This window comes from Cnephaeus nilssonii (genome assembly GCF_951640355.1).
Source record: "Cnephaeus nilssonii genome assembly, chromosome: 16".
NCBI lineage: Eukaryota > Metazoa > Chordata > Mammalia > Chiroptera > Vespertilionidae > Cnephaeus > Cnephaeus nilssonii.
This window is the reverse complement of record NC_137087.1, coordinates 55,047,709-55,063,914: the sequence shown is the minus strand read 5'-3', so window position 1 is coordinate 55,063,914 and position 16,206 is coordinate 55,047,709. Positions and strand designations below refer to the sequence as shown.

Here is a 16,206-nt window from a genome sequence, read left to right as displayed (position 1 = left end):
ATTCAATTTAGGTCTCTTTTTGCCAATTGGTATTTTCTTCCATTCTTGCATTTCTCATTGGTACTATTAACCTCCCTCCACCCCCATCCCCAGCCTCTCTTTTGGAATGAATGGCCTTCTGTGCTGATTTACAGTTTTATCTAATTTCATTGTGTTGCGGAGCACATTTTCTGCTGCAGTCATGCGTTGCCTTTCTTTTGACTGCAGTCATTTGAACAGCTCTAAGAAAGATGATCTATATGCATTCTTCATCTTTCCTGTTAAATTCGTTTAACACCTAATTTGACATCAGCACTCCGGCTACATTTGAACCGGTATCCAGACACAAAAGCAATTTGGCTGAAACAAGTTCGTTTCTGAGAAATGCTTCAGTGTGTGTGTGTGTGTGTGTATAGATTTTTTTTCCCTTTACCATTTTACACAGATAATCTTAATCAGAAAATACTGCGACTCCTTCTTCCTTTTGTCTGCCTTTTATTCTCCAAAAGTAAGTGGAAATTACATTCCCAAGAAAGGAAATGAAATAATTGCAGGCCCAAGGTCTGCAAAACGTGTCGAATTGACAGTGAAAAGGATCCGCGTGTTGACAGACACAGTTGTTAGATGCCATAAAGGCCTATGTGACGCTCAATTTATTTCTCATCTTGCTTGTTCAATGACTGCTCAAGAGACACATTTCAATTTAATTTATCTACTTAAAGCGCTAATACAAACACTCTGTGCTGCTGTATTAACTTTTAAACTTCGCACCCGAACGCTTGATTATTCAGTTCTTGACGTTCTTTAGCTGAAATAACGAATGCCATGTATTTCTATAGAAGGAAGTCATTTAGCACAGAAGAGCGCCTTTCTGAAAAATCAGGTTCAGTACAATTAGACTCTCCAAAGGAACCCAAGTATTTTGTGTATGCACGTGGTAATCATTCACTTCCCAGACGGGCACACTTCATTCATGTTTAAACTCAGCTCTGTAATGAGGACAAGAACTTGGACTTAATGTAGTTACAGATCAGCTTTACAAGTGAAAATTCCTGTGATTGGTCAGGATTCCTGGAAACTAGTCTCACTGCCAGGAAGGAGAAGGGTTCTTTGCAGGACTCTTTCTGGCTTCCTGTGACTTGCTAACTTCACTCCGTTATGCAAACCACAAGGTAGAGGCAAACCGCGCTGTCTTACCTCAGATCAGAGACCTGAATTGTCAAAGCACTTGGAAGCCGGATCAGCAGTCAAAAGTGAGATGTTTCCCTGGCTTTTCAAGACCAGCTTTGCACTCCAGTAATTGCATCTTTTTGTTGGTCTGTGGAGTGGCACTAGGATTGTGCCACTCGGCTCTTGACAGGGAATCAAGGTCAAGGGAGGAGATTGATGACAGTAACCTGGAGCACTCACACACACACCAGTCCCTTGCACTCGCTCCCTCCCCTCCTCCCTCCACTTTGGCCTCTCTGGCCAGGTATCCATCCACCCTTGCCCTTTGCTTTTGCTGTCCCCTCTGCCCAGAGCGCCCTTTCCCCAGCAGCTGCGTGACCTACTATCTCATCTCCATCATTTCTTTGCTCAAGGTCACCTTTTAAATGAGGCCTGCCCTGACCAGTCTATTTAAAATTGTAACTCATCTTCCTCTAAATTTTGATTCCTCCTTAACCTGCTCCATTTTCCCCACAATAGTTATCTTCTAATCCACTATGCGCTTTATATGTTATATTTAATGCTTATTTTCTCTCTTTCCCTGTTCAAACGTAAGCTCCATGAGGGTAGGAAATTTTTTGTCTGTTTTGTTCTCAGGTGTATCTCAAACACCTGGAAAAATTCCTGCCTTGTGGTAGGCTCTCAGGAAATACTTGTTGAATAAATAAACAAATGAGTACATTTTAGTATCAACAAAATAGTAGAGTATCAATTAAAGTACTCAATTAACCAGCAGTCCCCCATTATTCAACACTTACACATATTCATAAGCCAAATATTAGAGATTTTTGTTGTTTGGTTGGCTTATCTGGTCTTTTAAACATATTTTAAGTGCCCAGGAGTCATTTACCTCCAGCTCAGTCTTGCATACCTTCTGCATCTTTGCACTTACACAAGATAAAGTTATCAGTAACCATCAGTTATAGAAGATTCAGGTATGCTCACTTGATTAGCCTTTGGTAGGCAAGAAAGTTTTCTAATCTAAGAAAGGTTGTAAAGTAAGAGTAGAACCAAAGATATTTTCTGCATAAGAACTTCACTTAACCAGAAAATTAAATAACATCAGCTATTCCTTAAAACTTTTTTATTTTAATAAATTCTTAAAATCAACCTATGTTGTGTGTTCCAAATAATTGAGTAACTCCTGCCTGGTAAATTGTAGAGCTAGAGATACGTGCAGTATATGGATCTATTTCCTAGGGACTTGTGAGAAGGCAAGACATACTGTTAGTACTTAATTGCAAGGATTAAAATTAACATTTTTGTCACCAGCCTAAGCAAGGTGTTTTATTGTTGCATCCACTTTCTGCTGTACCTTTTTGAGATAGCTCCATTTTTATATATTTTGATTTCAGAGAGGAAGGGAAAGGGAGAAGGAGATAGAAACATCAATGATGAGAGAGAATCACCGATCGGCTGCCTCCTGCACGTCCCCTCCTGGGGATCGAGCCCACAGCCCGGGCATATGCCCTTCACTGGAATTGAACCCAGGACCCTTAAGTCCATAGGCCAACACTCTATCCACTGAACCAAACCAGCTAGGGCAAGATAACTCCATCTTTGATCCAGTTTGAGCTCAGTGTCCATGGGTCGTCATGTTTTGGGATATCTATGTTATAACAGAAGTAGGACAAGAGGCCTTCAGGGTGGCGAAAGAGGAGAGCAGATCTTAACAGAGCTTTGCATCACAATCAGGCAGAGGTCCAAGAGTATCTTGTATTCTTGCCACCTGCTTTTTCATCTCAACATCCAGATGTGGCCCTACTCGTCCATACTGAGCTTCATTCATCCATGTTCTCTTTCTCTACTGATGACTTTCAGGAAGGTGAATATCCTCCTGATAGTTACAACTAAATAAGCAGTCATCCTCAAAGATGGTTTTTCGTTTCATCTAGTTACAGTACCTCCATAAAAGTTTGCTCCAAAGGCGAGAATCCGTTTGAAAGTGAACTCAGGTTGCATTGTACTTGGTATGATTTGAGTGATTCCAGAACTGTGTCCTCACCGCTTGGTCATTCTTGAAGATGCTTTTAAGCCACCATTGCCGGAGACTCTTCTAGTTAACACTTCTCTAGTTCATCATGCTGCTCTTCAACCCCAGATCTCCCCCAAACTCTAAGCTTTATCAAGCTCTTTTAAATTTCCTTTTTAACCACCAGATAGGCAGCTACCTTGCCTTTTTTGTTTGGAAAGTCAAAGCAGGTCGCATTGTGCCCTGGAAGAATTTAAGAAACAAAAACCCATGTAGCAATTACAGGAGTTCAGTAAAAAAAAAATTATTTCCAGTGAAACCATTTTAATTTGCATTTAGTTTCTAGCTCTGGTGTCTCTAAATACATGTGACTTTTGGCCCCACGCAGATTTGTTTTTGTAAGAGTTCATCTTGTTTGAGCCATTAACTGAACACCAAGGGTCGATGATCAAAGATAAATTTTAAATGTCTCTTGGTTAGTGTGATAATCAAACATTTCTGTGAAGGAAAAAATGGAATTGCCTTTCAAAGGGTTTTGAATTAAAAGTAAGATTGGTTTGATCGTTGTTTAACCTGTAACTGATCTCTTCAGTTTTGTTTCATTATCTCCAGGGTGAAGTAATGTAGAAAAATGAAATTGAGAAGCCCTGCTCTTTTGGATTGGAGCTAGAGAATCTGAGCCTTTGAAATATGTCACCAAAGAGCAATTGAGACTCCTAACTTACTTTTAGGGAAACTTGGCTTAAAGTCTTCTCTCAAATAGTGGTCTCCGCTAGGAATTAATTTGGTTGGCCATGTAACTGTTCCTTAAGAGAAGTTTGGTTCAGTAAATGGAAACTAGAAGGGTTCTTTTAGCCCCTGAGGTGGAAAGGGCGCGTTTTCTTTCCTTATTCCCACCTCCACCCGTTCCTCATCTCCGCCCTTCTTCTCTTCTCCCCTTTTGTGCATGTGGGTGACGGTGGGTGTGCTGAGCACGGTGTAGGGGGAGAATGGAGGGCCCCTTCCCTGTGCTTAGTAGACATTTGTTTTCTGAGAAGAGACTACTAGCTGGCAGAATGGACAGCATGGAAGTTACTGCTTAATCTGATGCTCTTACACAATTAAAGGATTTTGTCTGCTCTCAACTGTAATCTTAGTACCGCCGAATTGTGGCCAGACGCTGCAGGAAACGGCTCTGTGCGGCGACGCTCAGCCACAAAGCTGCTCCCTGTGCGCCTGCCCACGGGCCATTAACTTTTAACAACAAAATTAGCAGACAACTGGATGTTCTGGAAGTCGAGATCCCCTCACTTACTCTTTTTTTTTCCTGCCCTCCCCTCCCTTCCGAGGAGTTACCCTGTGGATTGGCCGGAAGATCCGCTGGGCAGTTTTGTCTCACACGTGTTCTGAGCTGCTGTACAGACAGCAGCTTCTTCCAGGTTAATTGTGGAGACTCTGTTACCCTCATGTTCAAATTCTGCTGAGTAAATCTCACAGTGACTGTTAACAGTGCTGCTGAGTGATTCTCAGTTCTCCCAAAGAATTAATTGCCGTCTAGCATTTGCCTCCAGTTGCTGCAAATACCTGTGATGTTAAGGGACTTAGCATAAAATACATCACTTCTGCATAGAGAACCAGATTGCATTTGGTGCTTTGTACGTTTTTAGAAAAACATCTTTCAGTAGTCTCTGTAGTGTTTGTGTTTCCTTTTATCTGTGTATAGCTGGGTATTTAATTTCTTCAAATAGAAGCAGCCGACTAAAGCGTAAATGCCATTTCATATGTAAGGACAAATTGGCCCAACTTCTGAAACCTGCTAGGCCCATTTCATCTGAAATCTGCTTTGTCATACGACTATATGAAAAGAAGCACACAGAATTCTTTGTGACTTCCCATCTTTAAAAGAGAATTTAAAGTATATGATACAGTAAATTTAAAGAGGAATCTTCACAAATTTAAAAATATTGTTCTGGAAATCTAGAATTGAAATGGCCAGTGCTTAGGTGCATATGCGGTAATTTTGTGGAAGACATTAAGTCTCTTAAAATATCGCTTAAATAACATTCCCTTTTAATGGTCGGGATCTTTCCTGGTCACTTCAAATGGTGCAAAATTACAAAAAGCTTTGAAGGTAGCCCCCCAAAAGTGTGAGACATTTCAGAACGTTGGACCTAAAATTAATCTTAGTTCCTGCTTTATCAGTGTTGGTTTTGTTGGCGAGAACGATCCGGTTTCCTGAGCCGCCGTGGGCCAGTGTATCTGGGGACATGTAAGTGCCCACAGTCCACCTTCCACTAGAGGAGTCAGGAGCTGGGGCCAGGCTTCAGGCTTCATGGCGTGCCCCGGCCTGCGAGGCCGCCCTGCTAGAGAGCCTGCACCAAAGAGCAAAATCAAAGCCAGGAGGCAGCACACGGACCCCACCCTATGACGCCTGATGCCCAAGCACAGGTCGGGTGCCCTTTTAGAAAGCAGCCGCGTTTTCTCAGCTGCAGGGGGCGTGGACGAGGTGTTGGGTGGGGGGAGGTGAGGGGACACTTGCTGATAAAAGGGAAGACCTGACTCCAAACCGCACCTGTGCCAGAAGAATCAAAACAATCGCGAAGGGTCCTGCCAAAGCTGAACTTCACGAAGGACTCGACTCTCATAAGCGAGGAAATCGCAGCATTCTAATTTTTCAAAAGCACATCATTGTTTGCATTCAATGAAATTCCTTTCAGAATCAACTTTCCACGTTCCAATTATGTTCAACAAATTCTAGCTAACATTTCGGCTGCAATTCCAATTAACTAATGCCCCAAAGAGCCCTAATCGGCACGGTTCGGAGCTCAATTGAGTGCAATCAAAGCTCATGAAATGAAGGGGGAAATGCTTATTTCATGCAAATGCTACATATCGCGCAGGCTTAATTTTACTGATAATATAAAGGTGGGACATTTTGAACATTACAGTGAATGAAACTTTTAAAGCGGCGAGCGTTATTTTATAAAATGCTCCCCCTGAAAAGCTGATTGCCAAACAGTTCTAAAAATGGTTTGCGGCATAAATGCCAAGTTCATTTCTATTTCACTTCTGAGGTAACTATCTTTCAAATCGCAACAGCTGGACTATTTAACACAATCTGGTGAATCAAAGTCTAGTTCTTCCCTGGTCTCCCAGTGGGACGTCTGCATTAGTCGGTGGCAGCCATCCAACAAATGACGCACAGCCGGACGGTCTGAACTCTGTTTCATTTACAAGAAAAACGGATAAAGCCGCAATCATATTTACCACCTTCAAGGACAGAAAAACGGCAAGATTTAAATCTGTCTTTATAAAGTAGTTTCCTGGGGAAACTCCAGAGAGGACGTCAGTTTCATATGTCCCCCTTGTGTAAAAATAAGTCTTACCTCCCCCCACCCCAAACCCCTCCCACGTTACAACGGCAGCGAAGGGCTGTGGCATTGCTCTCGTTCCTTCCAGGCACCTGCTTTTCTGGAGATTTTAATACACTCGTCCACAATTTCCCCAAATAGACTTTTTAAAATATATATATTTTATTGATTTCTTACAGAGAGGAGGGAGAGAGAGAGAGAGAGTTAGAAACATGGATGAGAGAGAAACATCGATCAGCTGCCTCCCACACACTGCCTACTGGGGATGTGCCCACAACCAAGGTACATGCCCTTGACCGGAATCGAACCTGGGACCCTTGAGTCTGCAGGCCGACACTCTATCCCAGTGGTTCTCAACCTTTCTAATGCCTCGACCCTTTAATACAGTTCCTCATGTTGTGGTGACCCCCAACCATAAAATTATTTTCGTTGCTACTTCATAACTGTAATTTTGCTACTGTTATGAATCATAATGTAAATATCTGTTTTCCGATGGTCCTAGGCGACCCTGCTAGCGGTTCGAGACCCACAGGTTGAGAACCGCTGCTGTAGAGCCTAAGACCATCGGAAAACACAGATATTTACATTACGATTCATAACAGGAGCAAAATTACAGTTATGAAGTAGCAACGAAAATAATTTTATGGTTGGGGGTCACCACAACATGAGGAACTGTATTAAAGGGTCGCGGCATTAGAAAGGTTGAGAACCACTGCTCTATCCACTGAGCCAAACCGGTTAGGGCTCCCCAAATAGACTTTTAAACATAAAATGACACTTCCTCTGTTACTACCAATTCTAATACTCTTAACTGTCACGCAGGTGGAACAGAACCCGTTTCTTTTAGCTTGGTGTACTTTCTAAAACCCCATTTTAGCTCAGAGAACAAATTAGTTTGTCCATTCGGGTCAGCTTCCGTGTGAGGGAAAAAGAGCTGCCACTTTAAATGATGAAAAGTAAGTGTTAGACGAGAGAACGCTGCCACGCTTGGAAGTCCGACATCAGCTCTGGACGGGCAGCTGCCCTCCCGCTGAACAGGAAGTCCTCGCAGTGACAGTGGCTGGCACAGGCTGTGTCCACACTGAGCAGTATTTGCAGTTGTGCCTGGCATCCGGCTTTGTAGGGTGGCATTGAATGGCATATTGTCTCCTAGCTTTTGTTTTGCTTTTTGTCTTGAAATAGCCCTTGAGCAAATGATCTAAAATGACCCGTGAAAATATCTATTTGAGTGGATCATAAGTGACTTACTGGCATGTTGTGGTGAGAAAAAAAACAAAAAAACAACCCGGCAAGAAATCAAGATTCCACAATTTCAGTCCCGTTGTCTGCTGTTAACAAGTGGTTTGCCCTTGGACAGATCACTTCACTGCCTTCTTTGGGGTCTTCATTTGACAATTGAAAAGGGATCCGGGATCCCTGTCAGCTCCGGCATCCCCTGCTTTCAGTCTTGCTTTCTCTCACACCTGTAACATGCAAGTTGGCTTGGCGATCTTGCGGGATACAGGAGGCCTCCCGTGCCTTTCGTGAGGACTGACTTTGAATTCCTCATGTGTGGTCATCGCCCTGAGCCGGGGAGTGAAAGTAGGAAAGTGGAACAGAATAATAATAGTATCTTGCAGTTCCTGTTGGGTGGTTGCATTGGAGGGCCTGGGATTTTCACCTGGGGAAGCAGCTCCGGCTTACCCCTTTGAAAGCCGCCAGGAGAGTTGCCGAGAGCACGAGCCTGGGTTCTGGGAACCATCACTGACGGGGCTCTCTCGCGCTTCCCTTGAGAACCAGGAATGGACCCGGTGGCAAACGAGGAGGAACTACGAGTCACACCCCCACATACAAAACCCACATGGACAGCGTGAAGGGATGGACGTTATGTTTACGTAGCTGAAAGATGCCACTGCAAACAGGGATTCGGGAAGGCATCCTTAAGCATGCCAGAGTTGGCCTGCGGCGTCATTCTTTCCCTAGGAGAGGATGCCTTGGGTAAACAGCGTGGTGCCAGGAGAAGCAGGAACCTGGAGACGGAGCCCCTGGTTCTCACTCTGGCTCTGCTGCTGCTCAGCTTCATGATTTTTAGAGCAGGCTCTTCCCCTCTGCAAACGTCATTTTCCTCATCTGTCCAAGGGCAGATGGGGCTAGATGACCCCCATAGTCCGTGCTAGTCTTAACCCGCTGGGATTCCAGGCAGTGCCCATTAGCCTGGAGAAACTTGTGCCTCTGACTCTCGGTGCATAGATTCAGCGAAATCGCCCACTATGCCTAGTCCAGTGCTAACCAACAAAGGCGTCCTCCAACTGCAGCCTTCAGGTGGTTGAATGATAGATTACTCTGCAGTTGAGAAGCCTCCTTCAAGGAAGAGGACCAATTCTGTGGACCGAGACAATTTCAGGACACTTCAGCCTGACAGTACAGGTTTCCGAGTTTTCAGTTCCATCGACATCCGTTTGTTGCTGCCGTTAAGCCCTGGGAGCACTTCCTGGAAGTGTTTGGCCTCCAACCGATGAAGAAGGCTCGTTTAGGACGTGTTCACCGCCCCTTCACCCGCAGGCACACCTGGGCACAAGACCCTCCATACTCGTTCTGCACAAGTGGTGAAGGTCAGTATGGGCTGATGCTCACCTGGAATGAGATGGACACCCCTGTGCATGCCTAGAGCCGGCTGGCTGGCTTACCTGCAGTGAGCTCAAACCCAGGCGGTGGCGCCAGCCTGGTGAGGTGAGCTGCAGGCTTTGTGGCTTTGTAGCAACCTAGCTAGGCTGGAACTTCATTTCCCAGAATGCCCTTGCCCTTTTGCTTCTAGGCCAGGGAGGCCACAAGAGAAACTTGCATGAGATCGTGAAGGCCAAAGTGACATGGGAGTCTTGCTTTGAACGCTCTGACGGTCCACGCTGTCCCAGGTCACGCATGTTGTCGCCTCGCTGGCATGTGGCAGCAGCTGGGGCAGGTGCATGTGCGTTTCCCTGAGGAAGGGCCCGGCTTATCCTGCAGGTGGTCTGCATCATGAGGACTAGAGATTGTGAGAGCCACGGGCCGTGCTGTCTTCCGTCTCTTGCACTTTTCATCCATCTTTCTTTTCAGTGGCCAGAACTACTGACTTCCTGCCCAGCATCTGATGCAGAGGCAGCCAACTGAAATAGACCACTGCCGGAGGTCTATCCCCTGCAATAAATCCCTCATATCACCATTGTGGCTGTGCTTCTCTGGCCATATCCCAATAGGTACAGTCTTACAGGTGTCAGCCGGGCTCAGAGAAAGTCAAACCGGCTACCCCTGCGGAAACTCTGTCCCATTCTGATCCCCAAAGTATAGTAACAGACATCTTGGAAAGTGGATCCTGGGCCAAGGTCGATGAGCAGTGTCTTGGTGTTTCTAATGGCAAGGGCATTGCCAGATGGAGGCAAAAATAAAGGGACTGGTCCTCATGATAGCCTAGCTTTTCTCTCCCGACCCTCTTTGCTTTTACCACCTCCGAGGAAGACAGAGTTCCGCATGAATCACTTACTCTTGATGAGCATGTCACGCAGTATAACCGGATAGCCAGATGGAGTGGTTTTCAAGATCTGGATAAATCTCATAGCACTGGTCAGACAGTGATAAAACCGTGGTCATTGGGTTGAGGATTCTTGGACCGGTGGCTGGACCCCGCAGACTATTTTCTCTCAATAACTGATCATTTGTTCTGTTGTTTTGGTGTGTGAGAGAGACCTGCAGACCTGCTCACACCGAAGCCTTGGTGTCTGCCCGTTCATCACGAGCCTTTCCCGCACAGGTCATGGGCATTGGCTCATTCGCTTACCCCACAGATGGGTGTGCGCCAGGTGCTAGCTAGGGTACACCTGTGAACAAAGCTGAAGAGTTCCTGTTTCGGGGATGCTTACCTGGTATTTGAAGAGACAGACATTGAACAACAAATTTGCACAGTATTTGATTATAACTGCGGTAAAGCCAACGGGAGGCAGTACTGAGTAGTAATAGAGTATCTAACCGGCAGATCTGACCTGCTCCAGGAGTCAGAAATAGTAGAAATCGACTCCAGGTAAGGGGCTGGTAGAAGAGTGGGCAGAGCCTGGCCAATAGGTAGGGCAGCCATGTCCTGCTCTCCAGAGGTGGGCAGGCGTGTGCTGGCTCATGGTTAGCATCCTGGCGCTTGCCAAGAAGACCAGATGAGTCGGAATAGCCCCTGCCCTGCCGACTACACGCCCCTCAACCTTCAGGCACCAGGTCAGCTGCCCAGGACCTTCAGGCAGTGGCTTCTGACCACGACTTCTCAGAAGAGGAGGTGCCGACTCCCTAATTGCCCGACACGTGGCAAGAGCGTTTCAGGACACCCCTTTCCACGGGGAGGTGTCACCCATCAGCTTGAGAAGCCTCGTTTCTTGTGTCAGAGGAGCAGAGGAACGCCCCTGGAAGAGAAGCTAACTGCGTGTGCCATCCAAGAAGAGATTTCTCAGGAAACATGGTTCTCCTTTTTTGAAAAGGTTAAGGTCACAGCATTTTAGCGTGCTCCCCGGCTTCTCCCACCTGCCCTCGTTCCTCCCCTCGCCCCCATTTCTGAGCAGAGCTCTCCCGGTGTCTCAGCTGCCCCTCAGTGATGGGGAGATGTACTTTCCTCCTCCACGCAGTCTCCCCGGAGCTAATCTGCAGCCACATGTGCCAGGGACGCAGGCAGGGGGGGTAACTGGCTCGTTGAAGGCGGGGCAGGAGTCTGGCTCAGGCAGTGGGGGGGTCTGCCACCCCCTGAGCTTTGCACTTCCTGTGGAGAGCGTGTAATTCAGCAGGTAGGTGCGTCTGGCTTTTTAACACCTCCGCCGTTAATGGCTCTGACTTTTTCCCGCCTCCTTTCTTCTGGCTTTGTGCTCCTAAATCTGCAACCGAATAGCTTCATTTCTGTAAATGGCTGGCACCTCCAAGACCACTTTGCGCATGTTGCTTAGACTTAGTACGTCTTGGGGTGTTTTTGTTTGTTTTTTTGTTCGTCTGAATCCAGGAGTAGGAAAGACAAATCTTTTTCTCTCTGCTTTTAATTTTTGTTGTTGTTTAACTCTTCATCCCCTAGGCCTCCCAGTGACCCTGGATGGAGGAGACAATACCTTGGCAGTGAAAAGCAAGCCGAACCAGTTGTAGTTTTAGATCCTGTTTCCACACACGAACCCCAAACCAAAGACCAGGGTGCCGAACAAGATCCAACTCCACGCGAGGATGCTGACGGCGAAATTAAACCAGAATACAAAGAAGACAGCGCTGAAAAAATGAGAGACACGGACAGCTCCAGCTGCTGATCCTTGAGCCAGAAGGTGACATGCGTAGAAGTCCGTTTCGACGAGCACATGTTTAGTTCTAGAGACATTCTGTTCTTGTCCCTGGATTCAGAAAAAAAAAAACAGGTTCTTCTCTGATGTCACTTTTGTAAGTAGTTCGCCTATCAATATACTAGTAAGTAAGCTGTTTAGCAAAATGCACATTCTATGTAGTTTCTTATATTCATAGGGATAAGGTTTTTTTTTTCCTAATTACTGTATGAAATGTGACTTCTTTGAGAAGGTTACAGAAAATGCAGATGTTTCTATCCTTTTCATTAATGTACATACCACGATTTAAAGGTAACGCTGAAAGTTTGTAGGGCTGTGGATAATTGGATAAACAGAACCGAACAATTTAAGGTGATTTAAAAAGCCCTCAAATGAGCTGCTTTTTCGGATCCAATCCTCTTTGATGGAGAAACCGCAGTAGCGTGGGAATTGTTAGGCACTGTGGCATACAAGTTACTTGCTAGGATGTACTGAGGTAAAGTTAAAATTCAGGAGCTGGTGTCAAACCAGTGGCCCCATAATCAGTGTTAATTATGCAACTGTTACCTATGGGATGAAAATACATGCTGATGATTGAGTCCAAAACCTCGCAAGGTCTTTGATGGGAATGCGCTGGTGGCCCGAATACAGAATCGAGGTGCAGCCCAATCCTTGAATGTAACAGAGTCTTAACATGGTAAACCCTCTGCTCTGTGCTATATGAGTTCACTATGTTTTCTCATGTACTCATGGGCACTAGTACCATATTTCATCACAGTTCTTACGTACAGGGAAGAGACGTGGCAAGCGGACAATTTCCTTTACTGCTGTTCTACATTACACAGGTTTGTTGTTTTTTGTTGTTGTTTTTGTAAGAAATTAAGTGGTAGTTAGTCTCTACAAATACAATGTTTCGGTCTACCACAGTGAATAAATAGAAATGTAATCAGGGATTAAAAAACACACGTATGCAGCTTTTCAAAGTTGATTGTTTCAAAATTGGTGTTTATTTAAAATAAGTGGTCATGTACTTGAATGCATTTTTTTTTTACGACAGTGATTCAGTAATGGTAATTTTGCTATTAAAGGAAGTGAAAGGTTTCGTTTTGTTAGCAGAGCTCAGCATGTAGCTGTCAGGTGTTGCTCACCTAAGGGCAAGAGAAAATGATAGTAATAATTGCAGTAGTTGTATTGTACTTGATTTTTGCACGTGTGCTAAGCATAGGCTTGAAGAGGGAGGCAGGCAGGGACGCGTCCCTCCTCGATTTGGGCACAATGATCTTCCTGTAGGTTCGTTATGCTTGACTGTTTCCGTGTTCTTCCAGGGACGACTTTTACAGTTACTTAGCAGTTGACTCCTGGGAAATGGAAGTGTGATGTTTTCCACTGTAACACTCTCTCACTGGATGCTGCTGCTGTGTGATATGCTCACTGCTAACTGCATCCAGGCACCTAACCAAGTTCTGTTCTGCTGTGATTTGAGCTCTCCTCACCCCACTTATTAAAAAGCACCCACAGGTTCCCACTAAAGGTCATTTGTGGTTATTGACATGTTTGGTTCAGGTCCCCAAATCAGACATTCTTTAAAAAGGAAATTATGGAAGCGCTGATAACGTCGTAATTTTTAATAACCCACAAAGTCGTGTATTCTGAGGACTTCATTCCCTGTTGCTTCGTGCTGTCCTCCCTCCTGTGTCGGTCATCAGCCCACTGGGGTGTGTCATCCACATTTAGGACCAGGAGGATGTGAGCTCCGTTCCCTGGTTCATCACACATGTGACAGAAGGGCGCGGTCACAGAATAGCCTCGCTTCCAGGGTCGGAAGTGACTATGTGGTGGGATGCATTAGGCCAGGCAGCTGCCAGTAACTGGTATTTTGACTCTTCTTGCCTTTTCTTTCCTTTTCTTTTTTTTTTTTTTCCATCCTCACCCAAGGATATTTTTCCATTGATTTTCAGAGAGAGGGGAAGAGAGAGGGAAACACATAGATTGGTTGCCTCCTGCATGCGCCCCGACCAGGGCCCAGGCTAGTGAGGAGCCTGCAACTGAGGTATGTGCCCTTGACTGGAATCGAACCCGGGACCCTTTGGTCCACAAACCAGCTAGGGCAGGAGTGTTCTTGCCTTTTGTAAGCTGCTTACTTTCTTTCACCGTGATCACAGTCATTTAAAATTAATTTGATATAAAGATATATGGTGTAGGATTTTATTCACCTTTCTCTGCCTACAGTTTTTCCCTTTTCACGTCAGTTTTTAGGAAGGGTTTGCCCCTGCTGGGGTGCCGTTGTCAGCGAGCAGTTAGGTGGGGGTGGGAGACCTGGGAAAGCTGGTGCTTGTGTCTTCAAGGTACGCTCGTAGCTCTTTGCATATAAAAAGTATAGATACCCTACATAGGCTACTGTATAATTGGAAGGGGCTGCCGTCTTTGTATTTTTTGGGTTTTTTTCTAAAGAATTATTCTTCCTTCTGTTTTAGAAATGAGAATTGTTTCTCATCTGTTACAGGGTTTTGTAACTCATGTTGATGCCCTTTTATTTAAAAAATATATATATTTATTGATTTTAGAGAGGAAGGGGAAGGGAGAGAGATAGAAACAAGATGAGAATCATTGATGGGGCTGCCTCCTACACGCCCCCTACTGGGTATCGAGCCCACCACCCAGGCATGTGCCCCTGACTTGATGCACTTTTATAGCCAGAGTGAGGCAAGGGGATATTCGTGTTCTTGCTATTAAAGAAAAAGAAAATGTCTCCCTTCTTCTGACATAATAAGAATTTATTTAAATTCCTAGCACTTTTTTTATGTTTTTAGAGAGAGGAAGGGAAAGAGAAATAGAAACATTGATTGGCTGTCTCTCACACGCACCCCAACCACGAATCAAACCCACAACTTGGGTATCTTTCCTGACCAGGAATTGAACTGGCAACCTTTTTGTGCACTGGGTAATAATGCTCACCCAACTGAGCCACCCCAGCCGGGGCAATTGTAGCACGTTTGTGTCTGAGCTAGTCTCACCCCATCCCACACAGAGCGTCAGCAGTTGATTGTCCTGTGGAAATTCTGATCGTCAGGGGTCACCAGGGCTCTAACAGCCCCCTTGTTTGGTCTGGGTAAAAAGGACGGATGTTTTGGCTCCCATGTTTCATGCATGTTTCACGCCAGTAATTCCTCCTTCCTTCCCTTCTTTGTTAACGGTAAGATGTTGGAAATGGAGTACAGGCAAAAATCATCGTTTATCTTTCCAGATAATTTGAAGGTTGTTTGTCAGGTCAGTGATAGTCCATATCACAGAATCTTACAAAACCAAGTTTGGATGATATTCCTAAATGCACACTATACGTGTGTAATCACGTCAATCATGGGATAACTCTAGCTTCTATGGAACCATGTTGGGGAGGGTGGATGGCCGTCCATCATCATCACTGACCTTGGGAGGGTCACCAAGCAGTCCCCACTTAAGGGCTGGATAGAAGTTTCTTCTACACGCTGACCTTTCCCAATCCCTCTGTCATTTCTTAACCTTTTGCACTCGGATGTCGAGTGTGACTCGACACGGTTAGCATTAGAATAAAGGAATCGAGAAAAAAGCAAGCGAGTGCAAAGGGTTAAAATGGGATATGACTAGTTTCTTTCATCTCTTTTACAGTTGGTATCTTACAGATGATATATATGCTTTATACCTACTACCTATTACATAATAAATGTAGACACAGAGAGAAAATAGAAAGAGTGCTTATCACATTAACATTTTTAAGTTAAAATGCTACCGACCCACTGGTGCCCCAGTCCTCAAGTGCGGTCAAGGTGAACGGGCTGCGCTCTGTGTTGAAATTAAAGTGCTGATCGGGTGGAGGTCATCAATCACCTCATTGGTTAACTTTATTTAACTATTTACTTAGTTGTACATTTTATTCTGTGGTTTCAGTCATCCAATTATAATTAGTATCATAGTTCCAGGGCATGCTCTTCTATGATCTCCCATGTTTCATGCATGTGTGTATGCACACCCATGTACATGTGCAAAGGCTGTGTGAACACCCAGTCTGTTCCTCCTGCCTTTAAGATGGGCTTTCCCTCCAGTTTCTCACAGCCCCCCGTTTGCTGTAAGCAGCAGGAGAGGCGGGAGCAGCCACAGCCTGGACGCTCTTCTTCCGGCATGGAGAGAGACCCCGCTCCTCCTGCCCGCGCTCTGGGAGACTCGGACCCGGAACCGACCTTGAGTCACGGCTTCGAGGGAAAGGCCTGGGCATCAGACCATGACTTCTCCCTGTTAGTCCTCTTCAAGAGGAGAGGTCCTCAGTGTGTTTAGCGAAAACATATAGAATATACCAGAAATCTAAATTTAGCCAACTCTCCCACAGGTCAGTATATAGCAATTTATGTATAATTTTTGGGTAAAGCAAACGATAACTTTT

The 16,206-nt window shown here is 45.2% G+C and overlaps 1 protein-coding gene across 4 annotated transcripts in view; it reads left to right on the top strand.

The window, feature by feature from the left end:
* Positions 1–13,316, top strand: part of SHTN1 (shootin 1) — an 89,510-nt gene extending 76,194 nt beyond the window's left edge. For 3 of the 4 annotated variants that reach the window (XM_079793573.1, XM_079793570.1, XM_079793571.1), the window contains one exon: positions 11,561–13,313. In XM_079793573.1, the coding sequence (XP_079649699.1) occupies positions 11,561–11,783 (223 nt within the window). In that variant the 3' untranslated portion in view covers positions 11,784–13,313. Of the gene's footprint in view, positions 1–11,560 lie in introns of all 4 variants that reach the window. The other variant, XM_079793572.1, reaches the window with a different exon arrangement.
* The last annotated feature ends 2,890 nt before the right edge of the window (positions 13,317–16,206 follow it).